Here is a 23,009-nt window from a genome sequence, read left to right on the forward strand (position 1 = left end):
AATAAATCCCTGAAAGATACACAAGCAATTGTGAACAGTGGTTCTATCTGAGTAAAACTAGAGGGTGGAGTACTTTTTTCACTTTATATCCTTCAGCTCTGCTTAAATTTTTTGATGAGAGTATGTTAAAAAGCAGTCTTTTTTTTTCTTGGCCATGCGGCTTGCAGGATCCTAGTTCCCCAACCAGGGATCGAATCTGGGCCACCAGCAGTGGAAGCTCGGAGTACGAACCACTGGACTGCCAGGGCATTCCCAAAAAGCAATCTTTAAGAAGAATTCCAAAAATAAAATCAAGTCAGTAAAAGTTATGTCTGGGAGCTTCCCTGGTGGCGCAGTGGTTGGGAGTCCACCTGCCGATGCAGGAGACACGGGTTCGTGTCCCGGTCTGGGATGATCCCACATGCCGCAGAGCGGCTGGGCCCGTGAGCCATGGCCACTGAGCCTGTGTGTCCGGAGCCTGTGCTCCGCAGCGGGAGAGGCCACAACAGTGAGAGGCCTGTGTACCACAAAAAAAAAAAAAAAAAAAAAAGTATGTCTGTTCATTTTGGTTATATTTATCATTTGCTTGTGTTTTCTACTTTTGATGGACTATCACAGTTGCTTCCTCAACCTGTGAACACCTAAGCCAAGAAAGGTTTTCCATGGGCAAACTGGGAGAAAGACAAATATCCATATCTCAGTATTTGCAGAAAAGCCATCACAAAGGAAAATATATTTTAATAAACAATCCAGCATATGCATTTTTCCACAGTCACCATGTTTTGTTTGTTTTGTTTTGTTTTGGCACCCCAGGTAGGACACGAACGCACAATCCCTGGCTTAGGAGCCATGTTTTAATTACTAAGTCTATAGCTAGCCATGTTTACAGGTAAATTAGTCACCAAAAAGAACAGAATTTGAATTTATCTTCAGTGTTCAGAATTGAAGTGTGTCAAAGCATATTTTTAAAACAAAGAGTTAGTGTAGGGGGCCACAAAGACATAAAATATATTACGTACTGAAAAATTAATCATATACAACCTTTGTGCCATAGAATTTCTTTCCATATTGAGACTCGTTATTCAACATCTTTGGTTGATTATTCTTAAGTTAATGAAAGGTGTGATTAATTGATTGATTAGTTGGTTGATATCTAAAAGATAGTTATAAGGGTGGATGGAAAAATAAAATGATAGGTAGGTAAATGGATGGATGGATAGATGATAGATAGATAGATAGATAGATAGATAGAATTAAGGAGAGAGGAATAGATTAGTGCTTCTCAAACTATCTGTTGTAAAGCACTAGTGTTTTTTATTTTCAATCCGCCAAGCCAAGTATGTGGTCCTACCGTAGATGGCTTGTGTGTAGCTCAGGCCACATGTGACTTATCACACAAGTTTGACGCACCCAAACTACCCTGTTCCACAAGGCAATCCCATCGATCGTGTGCTTAGATGTCACAGCAATGTTATTTTGCTATAAAAGTTTCTAAACACTCTCGACTTCTGTATCTCGCTCATCACAGGCCCGTAACATTAGCACACTGGTGTCAGTCTACGGACTACACTTTGAGTAGCACTGAGATACAGGCTCAGCTACTTCACACTGCTATGCTACTCATTCCGATTGGTTGGGCATCCATCTAACTGGCCAGTGCATCTGCCAGCCCATGTATCACCCTTGTATAAGAAGGGTAGGTATATTGGTTAATAGGTAGAACAGTAGATGATAGAGGAATTAGATAACAGATAAGCTAGATATCTAATAGATATCTAATAGATTTATTAGATATCTAATAAATTAGGTAGGAGGCAGAGAGTCTCTGCTCTTTATGCAAGTAATTCAAGCGTTAATTAATGCAAGCATTAACAACGGTTGTCTCTAAATAAGGATCCAGGGAAAATCAGAAGAATCTATTTTCCACTTTCCTCCCTCCAGTAGTGACTGAGCATATAATATCTTTATACTTAAAAATAAAATCAGAAACAATCTAAGTGTCCATCAATAGGGGATCAGATTAAGAAATTCATTGTACATCCATACAATGGAATACTATGTAGTCCTTAAAGAAATAAAGCCGATATTTATGTACAGAAGAGGAATAAACACCAAGATATACTAAATGACAAAAGGAAGGTAGAGAAGAGTGTGTGCCATTTGTACTGTATTGAAAATAGTCTAGGTGGGAATACACATTTAATTTACATATACATACACATACTTGTACTCACACAGAGTTTCTCTGGAAAGACAAAAGAAACTGGTATGCTGGGGAGGGTACCAGGGGACTAGAGGGAGGGTACATGCTTTGGTACTATTGAAAATTTTGTCATTTACATGTATTTATTACCTATTTGAAAAATATTTTTTCATGTGAAGTCATCTGAAAACATTCACATGGGATTCAGCACCATGAGTGAGTGTGAAAAGGCTCCCAGTGGGCTTCACTAAGAGCCTCGGAAGGATTCCCCTGAGAGGGAGGCCACGGGCTGCTCAGGGCCTAGGTGGGCTTCGGTGGATTAACTGTGGTTCCAGAATCTCAATTTGGTCTGTGCCCAGGTGACCAGCCTCATCCAAAACTACAAGAGTATTCTGGGAACAACCAGACCTGCAAGCTATTCATTTACAAGCAGAGATGGCAGATTCAGTGGGGACGGGCCTGAGTCGAGGGCAGCCCCGTACCCCACTAACTTGGAGAGCAAAGACCACCCACTATGGTGGAACTGCACAGGCTAAATTAAATATATGACCAACGAACGGATCTATGGATGGACAGAGGAATGGCTGGTTTGCTAGGAAAGCACTATCATTTCAGACACATACGTTAGTATAGAGTGCTTAGTTCCCTAAAGAACTAGGAAGACCTCAACATAAGGGACAATGGTGGGGTCTTACGCTACATTCAGATAACTCTAGGATTGGTGGATCTCAATGAAGGGATGAGGAAGCTGCCACACGGACTAGTGAAAGGTCCGTGTACCCATCCTAGCTGAGGTTCTAAAGCCTCAGTGGGATGCATGGTCATCTAACAACCAATACTTATCTTCAAGCTAAGTCAGGCCAGGTTCTTCTTGGCCTCAAAAATAGACACTTAGCATTTCTGCTTCTGCACTTCTCTTCCTATCCCCTCTTTCCTGGAAGGCCCTTCTGCTCACCTGCCCATATTCTTCCCATTTTTCAAGACTCCATTTATGCCCAACCACCTTTACAGAGACTTCTTTGAACACCCACCCTTCATCTATCTTCCTCTCCACTGCATTTAGTACGTGGAGCTAGGATTGTAAACTTTCAATCCAGGATGCGCACAGACCTGATGGAACTACATTCCTAAACACGGCAGATTCCTATGAAGAATTCCAGGGTGCAAGCTTGCAAAGATTTAAAAGAAAATATTATGGGATTCTTTCCTTATCAAGCACCTACCTATGTGCCAGGCCCTGTGCTCAGGTTATACAATGACAAGCAAGAAAAACATCATTCTTGCCCTCAAGGAGGTTACACTGTAGTAAGAAAGAGAAATAAATCAACAGTAATATGGGGCATTCCCTGGCAGTTCAGTGGTTAGGACTCTGGGCTTCCACTGCAGGGGTTGCGGGTTCGATCCCTGGTCAGGGAACCAAGATCCCACATGCCGAACGGTGTGGCCAAAAAAAAAACAACCACACAACGATAGCATTATAGCAGCAGTGCTACATCTGCGGAGACACAGAGGGCTGTGGGAGAACCTGGCAGGAGCATCTAAGCCAGTGCGGGGGCTGTGAGTCAGGCGAAAACCCCTGCAGGGCTGGCATCTAAGGTGATGCCTAAAGGTAGTGTAGGCATTAACTGGGCAAAAAGCGGGGAAATAATATTCCAGGCACAGGTAGCAGCTTGTGCCAAGTTCCTGAGGCCAGGAGCACAGCCAATGGGAGAAACCAAAAGATGGTCAGCACAGCTGCAAGTTTCAGACCTATAGAAATGACAGCCTTATTGTGACACACCTCAAAGTGCTTCCAACCCAGGAGGGCAGCTGCACACAGGTCAGAAGGAGGCTATTTAGCCTGGTTTTGTCTGTATTCCCCATGTCTCTCCAGCTAGACTGTCAGCTGCCTGAGGTCCGAAAAGCTGCCACATTTCTCCCCCCGACCCCCGGGCGCAGTGCACTGTGTTGGCACACAAGAAGAGTGCAATGATTTTTTGTCGTAAATGCTGAAATGGCTGAAGACCTTTAAGATGGCACAAAGGCAAGGCCCTGGGAGAGCACTGCCCCCACCACCATCTCAACCAGAAACAAGACAGGAGTAAGTAAACTTTCAGGGCTGCTCGCTGTGCCAGGCGCAGAGCAAAGCACTTTGCATAGATTCCTGGTTTCGCTTCATCTAACAGCAAACATCGTTTATCCCTTTATCATCTGCTGGGTCTAGATGGAACATTCAATAAAATCTAGAAGTCCAGGAAGAAGTGTATGCAAATAAAGAATATGTTGAAGGAAATTCAGAAGATTTGCCATTAAGTCTACTTCTTATCCTGACTTTTCTGGAGAATTTTTGGTTAAGATTTTAGCAATTACGGTGTTCATTTCTAAAGAAAATAACCCAAAACAGATTAGCAGATGCAAACTGGTATCTATAGAATGGATAAACAACAAGGTCCTACTGTCTAGCACAAGGAACTATATTCAATATCCTGTGATAAACCATAATGGAAAAGAATATGAAAAAGAATACATATACATGTATAACTGAGTCACTTGGCTGTATGGCATTAATTAACACAACATTGTAATTCAACTATACTTCAATAAAAATTTTTTTAAAAAGAACCCAAAACAAGAAAAACACAAGCAGTCCCAAAGAGGATCTCCTTAGAACATAAGCTCCAGGCTTCAGTTACTGAGCTAAGGCTACAAGATCCCTCCCATGCCCCATACACCTACCCAAATCTACCACTCCATCTTCCCCTGCCTCTTTGCTTGCTTTCTCCTGTGGTTTTTATAACTTCCCTCTTCCCCCGATTTAGAAAAAAATATGTTTATTATGCGACATTTGGAACATACAGAAAGGCAAAAAGTAGACAAGAAAAATCTCCATAATCCCACAAATGACCATCAAACACAGTTTGGTATGTAACCCTCTATCAGACAGACACACACACACTTTTTAAAATAAAATCAGGATTATGACCCTTTCACAATGTACCGTAATTATTGGGTTTTTATGTGTTATATCCCACTTGTCTGATTTAGGGCCATTTCTTATCTCTAAGCATTGGTAACTAACTGTTAAATCAAGAAATATAAATGAAAACATAATACATCTACTCAAAGCACAGTGAAAAGAAAAACTGTAACTTGATTTAAACATGAAACTCTCAACTAGAGAAATAACAATGGAAGTCACAAAAACGCTTCCCAAAGTCCATAGGACATTCCTAGGTGGACAGTATGAGATAATAGTTGGAATAAAAATGTTCAAAAGTCAAATACGCTTGTGAAATATTGGCTTAAAAATAAACTAGTTTTGTAACAAGTGACTCCGGAGTCTTGAAAGTGTATTGTGAAATTCCAAGAGAGGGACAGAGCCTGCAACATATCCCAAATCTATTGGTCCAGGAACCTTTTGTTCACAAAGTATCTGAGTGGACTAGGGTTCCAAGGAATACACTTTGGAAAACATTGCTCTGCTGATATTTCAATGCACTAAAACATGCACAGTCCCCCACAGACCAGCAGAAGGGCCATCCCCTCAGAATTTCCCCTTCAATAAAAAGTTTATTACTTCAGTCCTCAGTCTTCCAAATCACCCTTTAAAAAAAAATTATCCCCTGGATTGGTGGATTCATTTACTTCCACCATCCTCTCCTGTGGTTAGATATTTCATTGATGGAGGATGGGAAAGGCAGAGATGATAAGTAAGGGTGTAATTCCTACACGTCTTAATTTGTCAACAAACAAAAACTGACACTGAATCAACCCTTTAAGCAATGTATTTCTAATCAATCTTTGCAATTATAAAGACAATGAGAAGTAAATTTTTTTCCTGTAAGCTACTTTACTAACATCTAACTAACCCTCTCAACAAGTCCTCAGCAACATACCCAATCCTGACATAAATTAGGTCATCCGCCCTCCATGTCACATCTGTGTGCCCTGTAAAATGATATGGATTTATTAATGGTGAAAATCTCAATGAGAAGAAAAAATAGTCATTGTAGGTATACTATCCATTTCTGGTTTGGTTCATCATTTCTCTCTCTCTCCAGCACTGAGAGCTCCAAATTTGATCACCCAGACTGAGTTTAGAAGCAAACTCTAATGCTCCATCCACCACTCCAAAGTTGTCTGGTCACCAAGGATACCTAGTTACAGGGCCTAATTATGGGCATGTAACTGACATGAGGCAGTACTGTACAAGTGCAGAAGTACAGGTTTGAGAATCACATAATTCTAATCCCACCTTTGCCACTCGCCTGTTATGTGACCCTGGGCCATTTACTCGACCTTATTGTGCCTCAGTTTCCTCAACAGTAAAATGAGAAAATAACATGTACCTGTTCACAGGTCACTGTGAGAGTTAAAAGAACGTGTGAAGAGCACCTAGGGTTATGAATAAAGTTTCCTTACACATGTGTCAGGAGTGTGTTCCCTGGGTGATTCTGGCGCTGCCTCTCTGGGAAGTACTGACTTATAGCTCCCTGCCTCCTCTGGGATAGAGCAGGTAATCAACCAATGTCAATTACCTCCCCTCTTCCTCTCACCCCACTTCTCAATCTCACTCCCCCTCCCACACACAAACGGGGCTCCACTAGTAGCTACAAGCCAGATTCCAAAAATCAGAAAGTAGACCCTCCTCAGAAGAGGTTAGACATCCTCTGCCCAAGATGCAGCAGCAAAAGGGAATCTGTGGTGGGCATTCCTATTTAGGATTTTTAACAGGAAAATTGATTCTCAGTCTTTACTTACAATTTTAAAAACCAGCTTGCAATTCCAGATCCAGGCTTCATTCAGCACCAAACAATAACTGAGAGTCAAAATTAGTTTATCCTACTAGCAAGGTCTCTGCATCCAATTTTGGCCAGGTAGACAGCATATGCATGTGGGGAGGCAAGGGGAAGCAAGAACGAACTTGTACTGAAAGTCTACTATGTACCAGACACTTCAAATATGTTATCTAATCTTTAGAAATACCGTGAAATAGGACTTCCCTGGTGGCGCAGCAGTTAAGAATCCTCCTGCCAATGCAGGGGACACAGGTTCCATCCCTGGTCTGGGAAGATCCCACACACCACGGAGCAACTAAGCCCGTGTGCCACAACTACTGAGCCTGTGCTCTAGAGCCCACGAGCCACAACTACTGAGCCCATGTGCCACAACTACTGAAGCCCGCGCACCTAGAGCCCATGCTCTGCAATGAGAGAAGCCACCGCAATGAGAAGCCCATGCACTGCAACCAAGGGTAGCCCCTGCTCACCACAACTAGAGAAAGCCCACCTGCAGCAACAAAAGACCCAACGCAGCCAAAAATAAATAAATTAAATAAATAAATAAATAATAAAAAGCCATCTCTCTTCAAAAAAAAAAAGAATCCGCCTGCCAATTCAGGGGACACGGGTTCGATCTCTGGTTGGGGAAGATCCCACATGCCTCAGAGCAACTAAGCCACAACTACTGAAGCCCGCGCGCCAAGAGCCTGTGCTCCGCAACAAGAGAAGCCACCGCAATGAGAAGCCCACATACCACAACCAAGAGTAGCCCCCGCTCGACGCAACTAGAGAAAGCCCATGTGCAGCAATGAAGACCCAAGGCGGCCAAAAATTAAATAATTAATTAATTTAAAAAAAAACAGTTTCTCAAGTATGTACTCCAGCAAAATGAGGGCATAAACCAAAAAAGAGGAAGACAAACAAACAGCACTCCTAGCCATGGAAAGAAGTAAAGAGAAGCCCTAAGGATGACAGCTCTGTTGTAGAGCTAGAGAGCAACAAGAATGGAACAGAAAGATGAGGGAATCTGGACATAAAAGCTTAAGGAAAGGAGACCTGACAGAACCCAGGGGATTGAGAGCCTGGAAAATTTTGAGATCATAATAAAGGCAAATAGTATATAAACATATAAAAAGGCAATTAGAAATAATAGGAAAAAATGTTTAAGAAAGTCAAGATGAAGAAACTAAAAGGTAACACAAATTTTAACAACTGATGAAGAGTGAAAAGAAAGAATCCCTATGACTTTGGGGCTGGATATATCCTCCTTTGAGTGTCCCAGGAGTCCTGACACCAGACACAATGTGCAAGTCTAAGATCCAATGTTAATACACAAGGCAATAAATTATATTAAATGTTGCCTCCAGTTTTTCAACTTCAAGAATAATTTATGAATAAAAAAGTCAATTTGGGGACAAAGCACAAAACTTTTATTGGTTATGGGTTCAGAGCTTTGGAATATTAAGGTGTCACTAACAAAAAGCAAATTGTGGAACTGATAGCCACCCAAACCTCCTTGACTTACAAAATGGGGAATCAGAAATACCGTAAAGGGGCTTCGCTGGTGGCTCAGTGGTTAAGAATCCACCTGTCAGTGCAGGGGACATGGGTTTGAGCCCTGGTCTGGGAAGATCCCAAACACGACGGAGCAACTAAGCCCGTGCGCCACAACTACTGAGCCTGCATGCCTAGAGCCCGTGCTCCGCAACGAGAGAAGCCACCGCAGTAAGAAGCCTGCACACCGCAACAAACAGTAGCTCCCCACTCATGGCAACTAGAGAAAGCCCACAAGCAGTAACAAAGACCCAATGCAGGCAAAAATAAATAAATAAATTTCTTTTAAAAAATAAATTAAAAATTGAAAGGTTCCCTCTGTGAGCCTTGAGAAGGTGAAGGAAACCATTGTGTTTCAACAAAAGTCCTTTTATACTATTGGGTTTGGTACCAACTGCACAGATCACTTTGACAAAAATAATTTTCTACCACACATTTCAGAAAAGGCAAAACACTAAAATTATTACTAAAAATTGAGAGTGCCAGCAAATGTTATAGTTGGAATTATATTTAACAGTGGGGATAATTTTTCTTACAGAATATGTTATTCAAATAAAAATCTTCTACAAGAATGGAAAGTTCTACTGAATCCAGATCACTTTCTTCTTTATAATTCTCTATTTTCTGGTCTATGTACACCAAACATGTATTCCATTTATAACCAGAAATTTTAAAAAAATTTTAATGTGATCAGTGTTCAAAGTCAGTGTGCCAGTTGCTAAGAGCCCAACACCTACACACCCCAGCCTGATTTATGAGCTGTAGAGAACAGCAGGAACAATGCAGTCTTCAGAGGCCATGCGTTTTAACATTCTATCCTCCCCATTGTTAAATGCTACCCTAACACCACAGGGAAGGTGTGAATGCTTAGAAAAGGTGCCCTGTAACAGGTACCAGAAAGTGATTACACCGTATACCTAGGAACAATCTTGCCTGAGAAAATGACAAAAAGGTTTTTTAAAGCTTCTTAGATGTCCAGGCTTTGTATCCCATAAAGCTCATTGTTCAGCTGGGGAAGTGACATGAGGATAAAGGTGGGAGTGGGGAGAACGGAAAACTGCTCCCTAAGTAGATGACAACAGATTAGAGGGCCAGTCCAGGGTCCACCATTAAATAACCACAAATGGCATTCCCCAAGTCACGTCAATACCCTTCCCTGGCCTCAATTTTCTAACCTTCCTCCCAAGAAAATGACCTTGTCAATTATAAAATACTTTGATTTCTGATTTATAAAGCCCTCAACTCTTGACAAAATCAAGAATAGAATTCTACTGCTAGCCCCATTTCACAGATGTTGGGGCAAAGTCATGGGTAGATTTTATGAAAATTAATTCAGGGTTAGTTGCCACCATTTTCCAAGCTTCTACTTAAATCCACCAAAATACATTGCTTTTTGAGGCTGTGTTACAAAGTGTGGCATATAACATTTATCTTATTCCAACTTTAAACAAAGCTCCAAAAGAAATTCAGAGAACTCCTGGCAGATTGCTTATCTCAAAAAACAAAAGTCACAGTGACTTAATTTCTTAAATTCCCTTAGCTACTTGGCCAAAAAATTTCCAGGGATAGCATCAGATCAAGCCTACAGGCCTACTGCTTACACGTTTTTCCAGTTGTTGTCTTTATTGACTATCCAAAGTGAAATGAAGATGCATCCAGCTTTGGACTGAGGAGTGACTTTTAGTTGGGGGGGGGGGTGAGGCAAATGGAGCAGATCAACTTTCTCTAAACCCAAGGCTTACTTCCATTTTTAACCTAGCTTCACAAACATATTTTAGAGCTACTCCAATCATTCAAAGCCTGTATAAAAGGGAACTCTTGTTTTCTTTCTGTTTAGGGATCTTTTCCCCCTAGCTTTCCTCAGATATTAGGCAAGCCCAGCTCTTATTTCATATTTTTAACAACCAGCTATACCAATCATATACATATTTGTGTGTGTATATTTATAAACACAGTTCAAAAATCATTTGGGACCAAAACTAGCCTCCAAAATTATTAGAAATTATTGGGTCTTTTTCTACTTGTAGGTACTACTAAGTCCATTTCTATAAAAGTCACAGTGAGATATTCAAAACTGCATTTACCTAAGTAAAGCAATACAAGATGCTACTTTGGATCTTTACATAGTATACAAACTAATGCCATCCTTTGGAACAATATCATCACACTTAGAAAAATGTCATGCTATTACATCACATACTTGAATTCCACCAACCATTTAGAAATCAAAGCACTGGACTTCCGCACTGGACTTCCCTGGTGGCGCAGTGGTTAAGAATCCTCCTGCCAATGCAGGGGACACAGGTTCCGTCCCTGGTCTGGGAAGATCCCACATGCCGCGGAGCAACTAAGCCCGTGAGCCACAACTACTGAGCCTATGTGCTACAACTACTGAAGCCCACGCACCTAGAGCCCGTGCTCCCGCAACAAAGACAAGGCACTGCAACGAGAAGCCCGCGCACCACAACGAAGAGTAGACCCAGCTCGTCGCAACTAGAGAAAAGCCTGTGCGCAGCAACGAAGACCCAACACAGCCAAAAATAAATAATTTTTTTAAAAAAAGAAAAGCACTGAGTACGTGTCCACACTGTCACTCAAAACCCAGGAGAAGACCAGTTGTGGACTAAAATGACCATCAAGTCTGTTTTAGGACAAGGGCTTCTCAGCAATGCATCAACCCCAGAAAAAAATTAAAGCACTCCTCCTTGCACAAGACATCAACAGCTTTGGGATGGGAAAGGAATAATTGGCCACCAGTATGAGTCAAAGGGTTGGCTATTATAAGCCTCATCCATCCTTGTGTATTTGTTATTAGGGTCCTCTCACAGCAATCAAAGTATCAAATATTAGTGCCAAAGAAAGGGTTGATTATCTTTTTAAAATAGCACATAACATCTTAACGTCTAAACTAAAGCTACTCAATCAAAGAAATATGGGCTTTAACATAAATTCTAAGGCAAGTTCTTAGAGGAGGAGTTTCCCTCCATGGCAGTGAACAGCTCACCAGTGCAAGCAATCCTGGACCAAGTGGTCCAGCTGGCACGACTTCAATCCAGGCCATTGATAGCCTGACCCCCCATGACCTCACTAATTACATTTCAAGTTCCAGCTTGGCTTCTCCTCCAGAATATAATTATTTTAGGGTACCACAATTGAAACAACCTTCTTTATGCCTATGAATATATTTTCCTATACAGTCTAATTCCACTCAAATGTAAACTTCATTACATCAAAAAGCTGGAACAAAGGGAAGGGAAGAATGACAAAGCAGTCTCCTGATTCGATGGTATTTTAGGTTACCAAGGGCGACATAATAAAACTCCGACCCAATTTCCACACAATTGATTTGTCCAGCCTACAACTACTTCACCGGGCAGTTACTAATTACATCACAGGTGCTGTGTGGTCATCACCTCACCAGTAAGGCCTACCAGGCAGTGTTCACTTTTCCAGACTGCTTTTCCCAAGAATGGAGAGACTGGAGACCGCCTACACTACCAAGAGTCCCTCTCCTCCCCAAGCCTCAGATCTGCTCTAGCATTTTTGTTGGTGTCATATCTCAGTGGACCAGCCTCTGATTATCTGACTTAGAGTGGGCAGGGAAGGGAGTAAGAGTTTGGGTCCAGGAGTCTGTATCAGTACTCCAGCTGCAGGGCATAGTCACCTATGTGTCTCATGAGAATTCTCCCAAAAGTTTTTTTTTTCTTGTACCTCTAAGAGTTTCCATGTCCCGAATCTCTTGTGACTTCCAGAACCCTGGAAGAACTTCACCAGACTCAGTTTCTGATCCCTTACAATTCCAACACCCAGAGACTCACTCCCTATTTCCAGCCTCCCAGATCTCTGGGAAACAGCGGTGGACGGTGACACATCACCTCTCTCTCTCTCTCTCTCTCACACACGCACACACGCACACACTCAAGAACAAGCGTGCACACCCTGGGTATCGTGACCCTGTGTCCCCCCTAGCTCCAGGCTGACTTACTTGAGGAAGTACCTCTGGCCAGTGGCCGTGAAGGTCATCTCCCAGCCTGGGGGCAGCGGCAGCTCGTCGGTCACGTCGTAGGACTGCTGTCGGAGGTGCGCGTGCTGCTGCGCCGGGCTGCCCGCAGCGCCCGCGCCGGTGCCCAGCTGCAGAGACGCGGGCGACGAGTGCGAGCGGACGTGCTGGGCGCCGCCGGCCAGTCGGGGCCCAGGGTGACCACCGGACGAGTCGGTGCTCGACTGGCGCGAGTGCGAGCCGGAGTCAGGCTCCTTGAAGAACGACTCGGGCAGGATCTTCTTCCGCCACGAGCTGGGCTTGGGGTTCATCACCGAGTTGAAGAGGGCTTCGAGGTCCGTGTCTAGGTCTTGAGTGACGTGGATCACTTGCTGCCCGGGTGGCGGGAGCGGAGGGGGCGCCGAGGCCGGATTCATCTTCTGCAAGGAGAAAGGAGGTCAGATTAGCCTTTTATTGAGGGTCGGAGAGGGGGATACGGGGGGAAGAATAGAGAGAAAAAGCAAAAGAGACGGATAGATGTCTGCCTCGGGATCCCAGACACCCAGCAGTTAAGACCAGCCGGATGGGGGGAGGGGTCCCTCCTGGCCTCGAGAATTATGCAACTTTCTTGAAGCCAAGAAGTTACCAGGAAAGGGGGGATGGGGCGGCTGCTGGGAGTTAACTGCACTGGAGACGCTGCTGAACTGCTGGTGGCAAAGGACAGGTCGAAACTTTCCAGGGCAGTCAGCCCCCCAAAGTCTCAACCGGAGCCAGCTCCAAGACATCTCAACTCCGGAAGCCCGAGGAGCCGGGCGCCCTGGAGTGGTGCCGGGTGAGCGGGCACGCGCCAGAGGGCACACTACCTGGGCGCGCAGCGAAGCCGAGTCTGGGCGTGCGGCGGCCGCCGTCCCGCCCGAACTCGCTGTCGGGCCTGGGTCGCTAGGGTGCGTCCCGAGCTTGCAGGGCTGGAGCCGGGGCCCGGCTGGCAAATCCTGACCAGACTCGGTGCCTGGCAGCCGAGGGCCTTCTGCTCTCACATCCCCCGAACTGGCCTCAGGCGCTCGCGCTCCGCGAGGAGGCTGAGGAGAAGCAGACAGCGCGGCCGCCGCGGCTCCCGAACTGTCCCATAAACAAAGTTTGGAGCAAACTCCCACTCCCAGGAAAGAGGCGGGGCCGAAAGTTGAGCTGTTGAATTATGCATGACCTCCAAGTCCCCAGCCTGCCTGCCCCCGCTCGTCTCTCCCCTTTCTCTTCCTCCTCCTCCCACCCCCGGCTCCAGAAAACCCTGGGCGTGCTGGGTACTTTGCAGGGTAAGAGGAGACGGGTGCCCTCCACCCACTCCTCCTGGTCGCGCGGACCTCTCCCGCGGAGCCCTGGATCTGCATTCCTTTGAGTTTACCACGGACTTGGGGCGGGATCAAAGGGAAAGTGGCCCGAGCCTGTTTAATCAAGGACTTGTGGACCGAAACCAAGGCTGGGGGCGGCGGAGGGCACGCCGGTGAGGGGCCCAGACTGAGTAAGGGCCGGTCCTGGGCGCCGCGCCCTCCCTTAGTGCCGGGTGCCGAGGCCGGGAGCGCCGGAGCGCTGCACTGATCCGTGATTCTGCCTGAGGGCGGCCCGCGTGCGCTCCGGCGCGGGGAGACACCAGCGAGGCCAGCTTTTCCACGGGAGGCTACTTAGCGCTTGTGACCATATTTGGTCTGGCGAGGAGGCATCTCGGCTGTTTGGCTTTCAATTGTCTGCTCGTGCGCAGACGGTGCCCAGAAAGTGCCTCTGTCGCTAGGGATGCGGCTTCGCCAGCTGGTTCATTGTAAACAACCTTCAAACCATTTATCAATCCTTGCTTTCCTCTCCAGTGTGACTCAAGTCACTAGGGGTTGAGAAGAAACCTGGTCAAAGCTTGGGCGCTGGAAAGGGACAGCGATCGTGCCCCCCTCTCCCGAGACATCCGCGCGGGTAGTGGGAGGATTGGAATGTCCCTGACGCCCTCCAGAGAGCCTGGAGCCGGGATGGAACCGGAACAGGTGGCTGGGAGCAGAAAGGGTGCGCCAGTGACCCGGAAAAAACCACCCACCCTCCCACCGACTGGATCTAGGCGGGGGGTGGAGACCCCCTGCTAGATCTAGACTGGCAAGACAGCTGCGGGAAGTAGGAGGCGGCCTGGTCCTCCCGAGCAGCTCAATTCCTTCTTTCCTTGTCCCTTCTCCACTGGGGGGAAGGGGAGAGTGGCTGCGAGGTAAGTCAGGCTTCAGAAAGTCCCTACCCGACCCCATTTGATTCAAACATAAGTTTATGAAATAAGTCATATGAGGCGATATATGTAAAGCACTTTGAAGACATACCTGCCTACATACCTCTTTGTTAAATAAAATAGAATTGTATCAAGTGCAAGTATTGTGCCTTCACAGTTTTATAAGGGTGGAACAAAGTCAAAATTAAAATCTGGAGTTGCTTTGAAGGAGGAAAGTTTATGGGAAAGACAAGGCCACCCCATAGCTTTCTTTTATTTTTATTTTTAAAATTTTATTTACTTATTTATTTATTTGTGGTACGCGGGCCTCTCACTGTTGTGGCCTCTCCCATTGCGGAGCACAGGCTCCAGACGCGCAGGCTTAGCGGCCATGGCTCACGGGCCCAGTCGCTCCGCGGCATGTGAGATCCTCCAGGACCAGGGCACAAACCCGTGTCCCCTGCATCAGCAGGCGGACTCTCAACCACTGCGCCACCAGGGAAGCCCCACACCCCATAGTTTTGCTTTGGAAAAGGTAAGAGTATTTGGGGCACATTCCCTGAATGGCTTCTCCCTGTCAGTGCCCAAAATAGAGCAGAGGCCACCTAAGTGAGCCCGCCCCCCCATTATCTGTGCTTGAGGGTGTGCTCTGATTCCAAACTCCCCACAGATGGGAAAATCAAGACTGCCTGAGAGAGAAAGACAGTCATGTGGATCACTGTCAAAGGTGAGCAGAGGGCTTCCCTGGTGGCGCAGTGGTTAAGAATCCGCCTGCCAATGCAGGGGACTCGGGTTCGAGCCCTGGTCCGGGAAGATCCCACATGCCGCAGAGCAACTAAGCCCGTGTGCCACAACTACTGAGCCTGCACTCTAGAGCCTGCGTGCCACAACTACTGAAGCCTGTGCGCCTAGAGCCCATGCTCCGCAACAAGAGAAGCCACAGCCATGAGAAGCCCGCACACCACGACGAAGAGTAGCCCCCGCTCTCTGCAACCAGAGAAAGCCAGTGCGCAGCAACGAAGACCCAACGCGGCCAAAAATAAATAAATAAATTTATAAAAAAAAAAAAAAAAAAAAAAAAGGTGAGCAGAGCATGGCTCCTTCAGGAGACTCTGGAACTATTTCCCATCAGCAGGTCCTCTGCCCATAGGACCAGCAGAGGGAAGGGGAAGCTGCTACAGGTCACTCCATGGGAAATAGCATCTTTACAAGCTATCGTCAGAAGCCACCACAGTTGCAACAATGGGAAAATTAGCTCTGGAACTAGAGGAAGTGACTGGGACCGAAAGGTTACTAATTCAGAAGCCACTTGATGAACAGATGCAACCTTGAGGCCAGCCCAACTCCAGGAAGGTCCTCACCCAGGAAGGAAGGTCTTGCTTTGTAAAGAGTTCCTGGCTGCTGCACAGAGGAAGATGCTGAGGGAGCCATGAGATTAATCAGTTAGGGAGAAGCAGGATTGAGGTCGGGTGGGCATTCCTTGCCAAACTTCAAGACATAGATAGTGGAAGACAAAGTAGATGCCTGAAATGGAAATTGCTCTGATCACGTGATAGCTCAAAGGGAAAACTCCCAGTTCCCAAACAGTCTATAAGATATGGTAGTGGATGGCCAAAGAGATTTGCTTCAGTGCCTCAAACAATAGTTTCAGATTAAATAACATTTACAGATGCCTTGTGTATATCAGGTACTGCCCATAAGAGGCAGTATGGTGTAACAGGTAAGTGTATAATGAATCTCTGGAGGAAAATACCTGAAGCAAGATACTGAAACTCTCTATTCCTGAGTTTTCTCCTTTGTAAATTAGAAACAATAACAGTACCCACCTCACAGGATTTTAGATTAAAACAAATTACAGTCGGCCCTTTGTATCCTTGGGTTCCACATCCACTGTGGATTAAAAAAAAAAAAAAAAATCCAGAAAGTTCCAAAAAGCAAAACTTGAATTTGTGGCACACTGACAACTATTTACATAGCATTTAATTGTATTAGTTATTATAAGAAACGTAGAGCTGATTTAAAGTATATGGGAGGATGTGTGTAGGTTATATTTAAATACTACGCCATTTTATATAAGGGACTTGACCATCCTCAGATTTTGGTTGGGGGGGCGGGGTGTCCTAGAACCAACCCCCTGCTGATACTGAGGAACGACTATATACAAATTTTATCTGTTCCCACTGATTTAGAACACAAGCTTTGAAATGCCTAGCTCTACTCTCTACATTGGGCAAGTAATTTAACCTCCCTTAAATCATAGATTATTCACTTACAAATTGGAGATAATAGTGTGGTAATCTGTGACACTGCAGGCCTTCTTTTGGTCACACCCTTATGGAGTCCCTCCCACTTAAATCTGGACTGGCCAGTGACTTGCCTTCGCCCGGAAAATGCAGCCCTGCATCTGTGTTTGTTCCCTCTTTTAACCCCAAGGAAGGTGTGGAAGTTTCTGCTTCTGTAATTTTGGGAGATCTGAGCCACTAGGGAAGAAGTGCAACTACTTTGCTGGGGAAACCACGTGCAGAGGAAAATGCCCTGAGATAGGTGGAGATGGGGAGAACTCCAGCCATCCAGCACCGGAGCTGAGCCCAGCCCCCAGCCAGCCCAACAGCTGACTGCAAGGGCATCAGTGACCAGCCTCAAGACCAGTAGAACCAGAGCCCAGCCCAGCCCAGCCCAGATTGTAGAACAAATAAAATGAATACTGTTTTAAGCTACTAAATTTTTTAATTCTTTTTTTAAATGCAGAATGGGCATTCTAAAGATTAAATAAGAAATTACAAATAAAGTTCTTAACACAAATTCTGTTACACGCTAAAGTACTTAATAAATAATGGCTGTGATTTGGGCTGAGACCCATCAAATGGATAATAGACAAATATTTTACAGGTAAGGAGACTGGCCCAGTGAGTTTTAAAGTACAGGAAGATCTCACTTTGTAGCACTTCACAGATACTGCGGGTTTTTTTACAAATTGAAGGTTTGTGGCAACCCTGCATCCCGCAACACTACCGGCTCCATTTTCCCAACAGCATTTGCTCAGATCGTGTCTCCATCATAGTTTGGTAACTCTCACAATATTTCAGACTTTTTTCTTATTGTATTTGCTAAAGGTGATCTGTGATTAGGGATCTTTGATGTTACTATTGCAAAAAGTTTACAACTCACTGAAGGCTCAGGTGATGGTTAGCATTCTTTAGCAATAAAGTATTTTTTAATTAAGGTATATACATTGTCTGTTTTTTAAACCTAATGCGATTGCACATTTGACAAACTACAGTACAGTGTAAACGTAACTTTTATATGCACGGGGAAACCAAAAAGATTCGAGCGACTGGAACTAAACTGGCAATATCTCCGAGGAATGCCTGTATTTTGTCCAAATACGTGAAATGAATTCTTGGGGGGGAAAAAATGCTGGGACATAGCCCAGGGTTTGTAATCCTAGATCGGAGTGCTTTTTTCTACTCTCCCCTCCTTTGAGCCAGGAGTTGCTCTCTGGTTTTGTCATTTTTAATCAGTGAGATACCTACTGCCTACCTATCTCACAGAGAAGAAACTCCACAATTTTTATAAGATAATCAATTGAGAGGACACTCCTGCCGATACGTAAATCTTTCTACTTGCAAAGACTTTCTCTCCTCCCTCTCTGTCCATATCCAATCAACGGCAAGGACTGTCAATTCTTCCTTCTGATGTCCCTCAAGACCATCCTTCCTTTCCCACTCCCACAACAGGACCTTATCTTCAAAGCCTTGCAGTGGCCTCCTAATTGGTTTCTCTCCCTCCAGTCCCTCATTTCTGGCCTCCCATTTTCATGTCATTCCCTGGCTCACAAGCTTTGAACAACTACCCACAAGAATAAAAGTCAGAGCTATCAATCCAGCACCCAAGGACTCCCAACACACTGCCATCTTCACAGCATTCTGACCTTAATTTTTACACAGATGTGTCCCTCATCCTCTCCAGCTAGGCTCTGACCCAAGCACATTTGGCCTAATCCTTCACTACACCTATCTCTTTGTTCGAACCCTGCTCAAAATTGCCCTCCATACGCCATTGTCAAACCTTCATCCATCCCTCCTTTCCCTTAAATTCAGGTTGTTCTTGTCTTTTTCAGTCCCTTGACACGTAATCACACGTAACACTGCTTTATATTCTATTTCAACTTTTACCTCAGTATCTCTTGCCTCGCCAACTGGATTGTAAATAGCTGCAGGGCTAGACACATCTTGCATTTCCTTATGGAACTGCTTCTCTGAAGGCCATAATTCCTTGTTGAGGGAACGCTGATCCTTACATGACTTTGCCTGTTCCTCTTCCAGCACCCACTGGTGTCCTCTTAACAGTTTGTAAGGCACCCTCTCACCATTCACTGTAATTTTGGCACTGCATATGGACTCAGCTCCTGAAAAGGATTGCGAGCTCTTGGAGGACAAGTCTAAGAGGACTTCATTTTCCTTTTTCTCTTCCCCGTGCCTAACAAGGTGTTCACACAGGAGTGTCCAGTACACTAGCCTAGCCCAGTGGCCGTTGCCTGCCATTCTGCCTGAGGAAAGCCACAGGCTGCTTTTCTCAGCTCTGAATCACTGACTTGGTCTGAGTGGATGATTCCAGCTCAGGTGAATGGTCAGAAACTTGGTGGGGTGAGTGAGTTGTTAAAAGACTCTAGCCCAGGAGCCCTTGGGGCAGAACCTGCCTGGACTTGCTGAACCAGTATAGAGAAACTTCCCAGAGCAGAATCACCATTAGCAACTGAAGGGGAGCAAAACAGACGAGGACTTTGAATAGATAAGGGTTTGAATAATCAAGAGTCCAGAAAACTGTTGAAGAAGATTATTTCAGCAGGAGGCTAAGAGTTGACCAGTTCCTTGACATGGTATGTGTGTATTCATAATTTACCACACCTCAAGTGTCTACCACAGTGTCCAGCACATGGCAAGTTTACAAATACTTACAATGATTGCTGCTGCCACCCAGTTCTGCATTTACTCTCCTCACATGCGGGTCTCACTGTCAGGATTCACTTTGGTGTTCCTAAAAAATGCATCACTGGTATGATCACAAGGAAGATAATTTTGATAAAGGTGATGATGACGGTGATGATGGATGGGACTGTGCTCTGCCTAATGTTATCTGTTACTTCAGCAATGCAGTTGGACAAGAGGAAGAAGGAATTTCTGAGATTTAGTCTGTACTTGGGTACTGTGCACGAGTTGTTTATCCTTTAGTATTTTTACTATACATATGTATTTTTTTTGGACTGGAGAAAATAATTAAATGGAAAAATTAATTAATATATTTTTAGAAAAGAAAAATACGCTTTTGGAAATGCTTAACAGAGGAATTCCCTGGATGTCCAGTGGTTAGGGCTCCACGTTTTCACTGCCAACATGTGGGTTCAGTCTCTGGTTGGGGAACTAAGATCCTGCAAGCTGCGTAGCATGACCTCCCCACAAAAAAAAAAAAAAAAAAAGGAAAGAAAAAGCTTAACAACATAAAGCGTGGTTTGGAGGTTAACTAGCAGCTGTATTGGAAAGTTGCCAGTTGCAGCATAATCTATAGTAGGTGAAAATTAGAAGTTTCTTAAACACTTAACATGAGACTGGTTAAGTATATGTGACGGCTCAACATATCCGGTGAATTTTTGGTAGCTATCTGAAGTAGTACTTATGAAGACAATAGATCAATGTGAAAATGTCTTTCTTAATAATTTTTGATGAAAAAAGTCCAGAAGCAAGTATTAATGAATACCATAATTACAACATTGAGGCGGGTGGGAAATGAATAAAAAATACGATGCTAAAGTAATACCAAAAAATAAAATGTCTATATAAAAATAAAATACATAGATAAATGTCTGTTTATGTACTTAGATCTGTGTAGATCTATAAATGTGTCACATGATAGAGAAATTGAATCACCACCCTCAGGAGCCTAAACCATATTATTTTTTATTTTTTTTTAAACCATATTATTAATATTATTTTGGGTGTGATGAAAGAAATAATTAGCAGTGTTTGGGGGGAAATTTCAAGGTGCTCGGTATTATTCATATAGTCAAGAAATATATATATGTGTGTTATACATATATGTATATAAATTTGGAAAAAATTTTAACATTTTTTTTAAAGAAAAAAAATTGGGGTGTCCACTATGTGCAGGACCAGAAGTGGTCTTTCAAGCCGAGCTTGGAAGAGTTTACCACCTGATAGGACACTCATTGGTTGACGATGTCATTCAACTCCTCCCTCGGCCCAAATAAGTCCCAGATCTGGTTACACCAGCTGTTCAAGCCACCTCTCTTCCCCTGTCTTATTTGTCATGTTGACAGGAGCTAAGCATATACAAGCTCTACTGTTATCTCTCTGTCTCAGAACTGTCCAGACTCAAGTGAGGTCACTTTTCGTGCCTGGTAAAGAAAAGTCAACCGTGGTTTGGAGGCAAGGAGACAAAGAAAGGACCAGCCAAACCAAGACAAGGTGGAGGGAGGGCCCAGGAGGCAAATGCTGCTCCACGAGAGAGCTAACCCTACAGGCATGAGTTCAACTCACACATGCTTAAAAACAACAAAAGTTTCCTTTAAAAATATATATTTGAGGGCTTCCCTGGTGGTGCAGTGATTAAGAATCCGCCTGCTAGTGCAGGGATCGTGGGTTCGAGCCCTGGTCTGGGAAGATCCCTCGTGCCGCGGAGCAACTAAGCCCGTGTGCCACAACTACTGAGCCCACGTGCCACAGCTACTGAAGCCCGCGCGCCTAGAGCCCGTGCTCCACAAGAGAAGCCACCGCAATGAGAAGCCCACGCACCACGACGAAGAGTAGCCCCCCTCGTCGCAAGCCCGCACGTAGCAACAAAGACCCAACTCAGCAAAAAACTAAATAAATAAAAAGATTGGCTTATAAAAATAAATAAATTAATTAAAAATATATATTTGCATATAATCTTGGATCAGAGGGTGAATTTATTCTCATGTAGTGTCTGCCATACAGTAACTCCTAATTTGACCATATGACTGTAGACATTTCCCCCTAGTCAAAATAATTAAAAGTTATTAGTATTTCAATTGTCACAATAAGAGTGAATAATATTTGTATAATACTTTACAGACTACAAAACAATTTCACATGTACAGTCACACATGAATCTCACAGTAACTCTGTAAGAATTGGCAGGTAAGCCTTACTGGAACACCTATTTTACAGATAAGAAAACAAAGGTTCAGATAAATTCGTGTCTTGCCGAAGGTCATTGAGTTGTAACAAAAGAGCCAGAACTCAGCTCTTTCTGGCTGGAACCATGGAGGGTGCGGAAGAGAAGAAAAAGAAGGTTCCTGCTGTGCCAGAAACCCTTAAGAAAAAGCGAAAGAATTTCTCAGAGCTTAAGATCAAGTGCCTGAGAAAGAAATTGGCCCAAAAGATGCTTCGAAAGGCAAGGAGGAAGCTTATCTATGAAAAAGCTAAGCGCTATCACAAGGAATACAGGCAGATGTATAGAACTGAAATTCGCATGGCTAGGATGGCAGGAAAAGCCAGCAACTTCTACGTAGCCACGGAACCCAAATCGGCGTTTGTCATCAGGATCAGAGGTATCGACGGTGTGAGCCCAAAGGTTCGAAAGGTGTTGCAGCTTCTCCGACTCCATCAGATTTTCAATGGCACTTCTGTGAAGCTCGACGAGGCTTCAATTAACATGCTGAGAATTGTGGAACCATACATTGCATGGAGGTACCCAAACCTGAAGTCAGTAAATGAATTGATCTACAAGCGTGGTTATGGCAAAATCAACAAGAAGCGAACTGCCCTGACAGATAACGTGTCGATTGCTCCATCTCTTGGCAAATACGGTATTATCTGAATGGAGGATCTGATTCATGAGATCTATACTGTTGTAAAACGTTTGCGTTCAAAGAAGCAAACGACTTCCTGTGGCCCTTCAAACTGTCTTCACGAGGTGGAATGAAGAAAATGACCACCCGTTTTGTTGAAGGTAGAGATGCTGGCAACAGGGAAGACCAGATCTACAGGCTTATTAGAAGGATGAACTAAGGTATCTACCATGATTACTTCTGTAATCTGGCCAGTGAATAAACAGTGACTGCTTTCAAATTGAAAAAAAGAGCCAGAACTCAAACTGTCTAGTGCCTCCAGGCTTTCAAATTATATTTCTCTTATATCTTCTTAACTGAATCAGAGTCTTAATTGCTTCTTCCTTTGTGAGCATTACAGAATTCTGTCTGTTCCTCAAAAAAAAAAGAGAGAGAGAGGATATTTTTAAAGTTTTTTCTCCTCCACTGACTTACAG

General features: G+C 44.3%; 1 protein-coding gene and 1 pseudogene across 1 annotated transcript in view; one reads left to right on the top strand and one right to left on the bottom strand.

The window, feature by feature from the left end:
• Positions 1-12,912, bottom strand: part of WWTR1 (WW domain containing transcription regulator 1) — a 129,572-nt gene extending 116,660 nt beyond the window's left edge. The window contains exon 1 of the mRNA XM_065876329.1: positions 12,482-12,912. Coding sequence (XP_065732401.1) covers positions 12,482-12,912 — 431 coding nt within the window. The remainder of the gene's footprint in view (positions 1-12,481) is intronic.
• A 9,092-nt stretch (positions 12,913-22,004) lies between these two features.
• On the top strand, positions 22,005-22,753 carry LOC136122443 (large ribosomal subunit protein uL30 pseudogene; annotated as a pseudogene).
• Positions 22,754-23,009: the final 256 nt, after the last annotated feature.

The sequence above is a fragment of the Phocoena phocoena genome, chromosome 4, assembly GCF_963924675.1.
Source record: "Phocoena phocoena chromosome 4, mPhoPho1.1, whole genome shotgun sequence".
Lineage (NCBI taxonomy): Eukaryota > Metazoa > Chordata > Mammalia > Artiodactyla > Phocoenidae > Phocoena > Phocoena phocoena.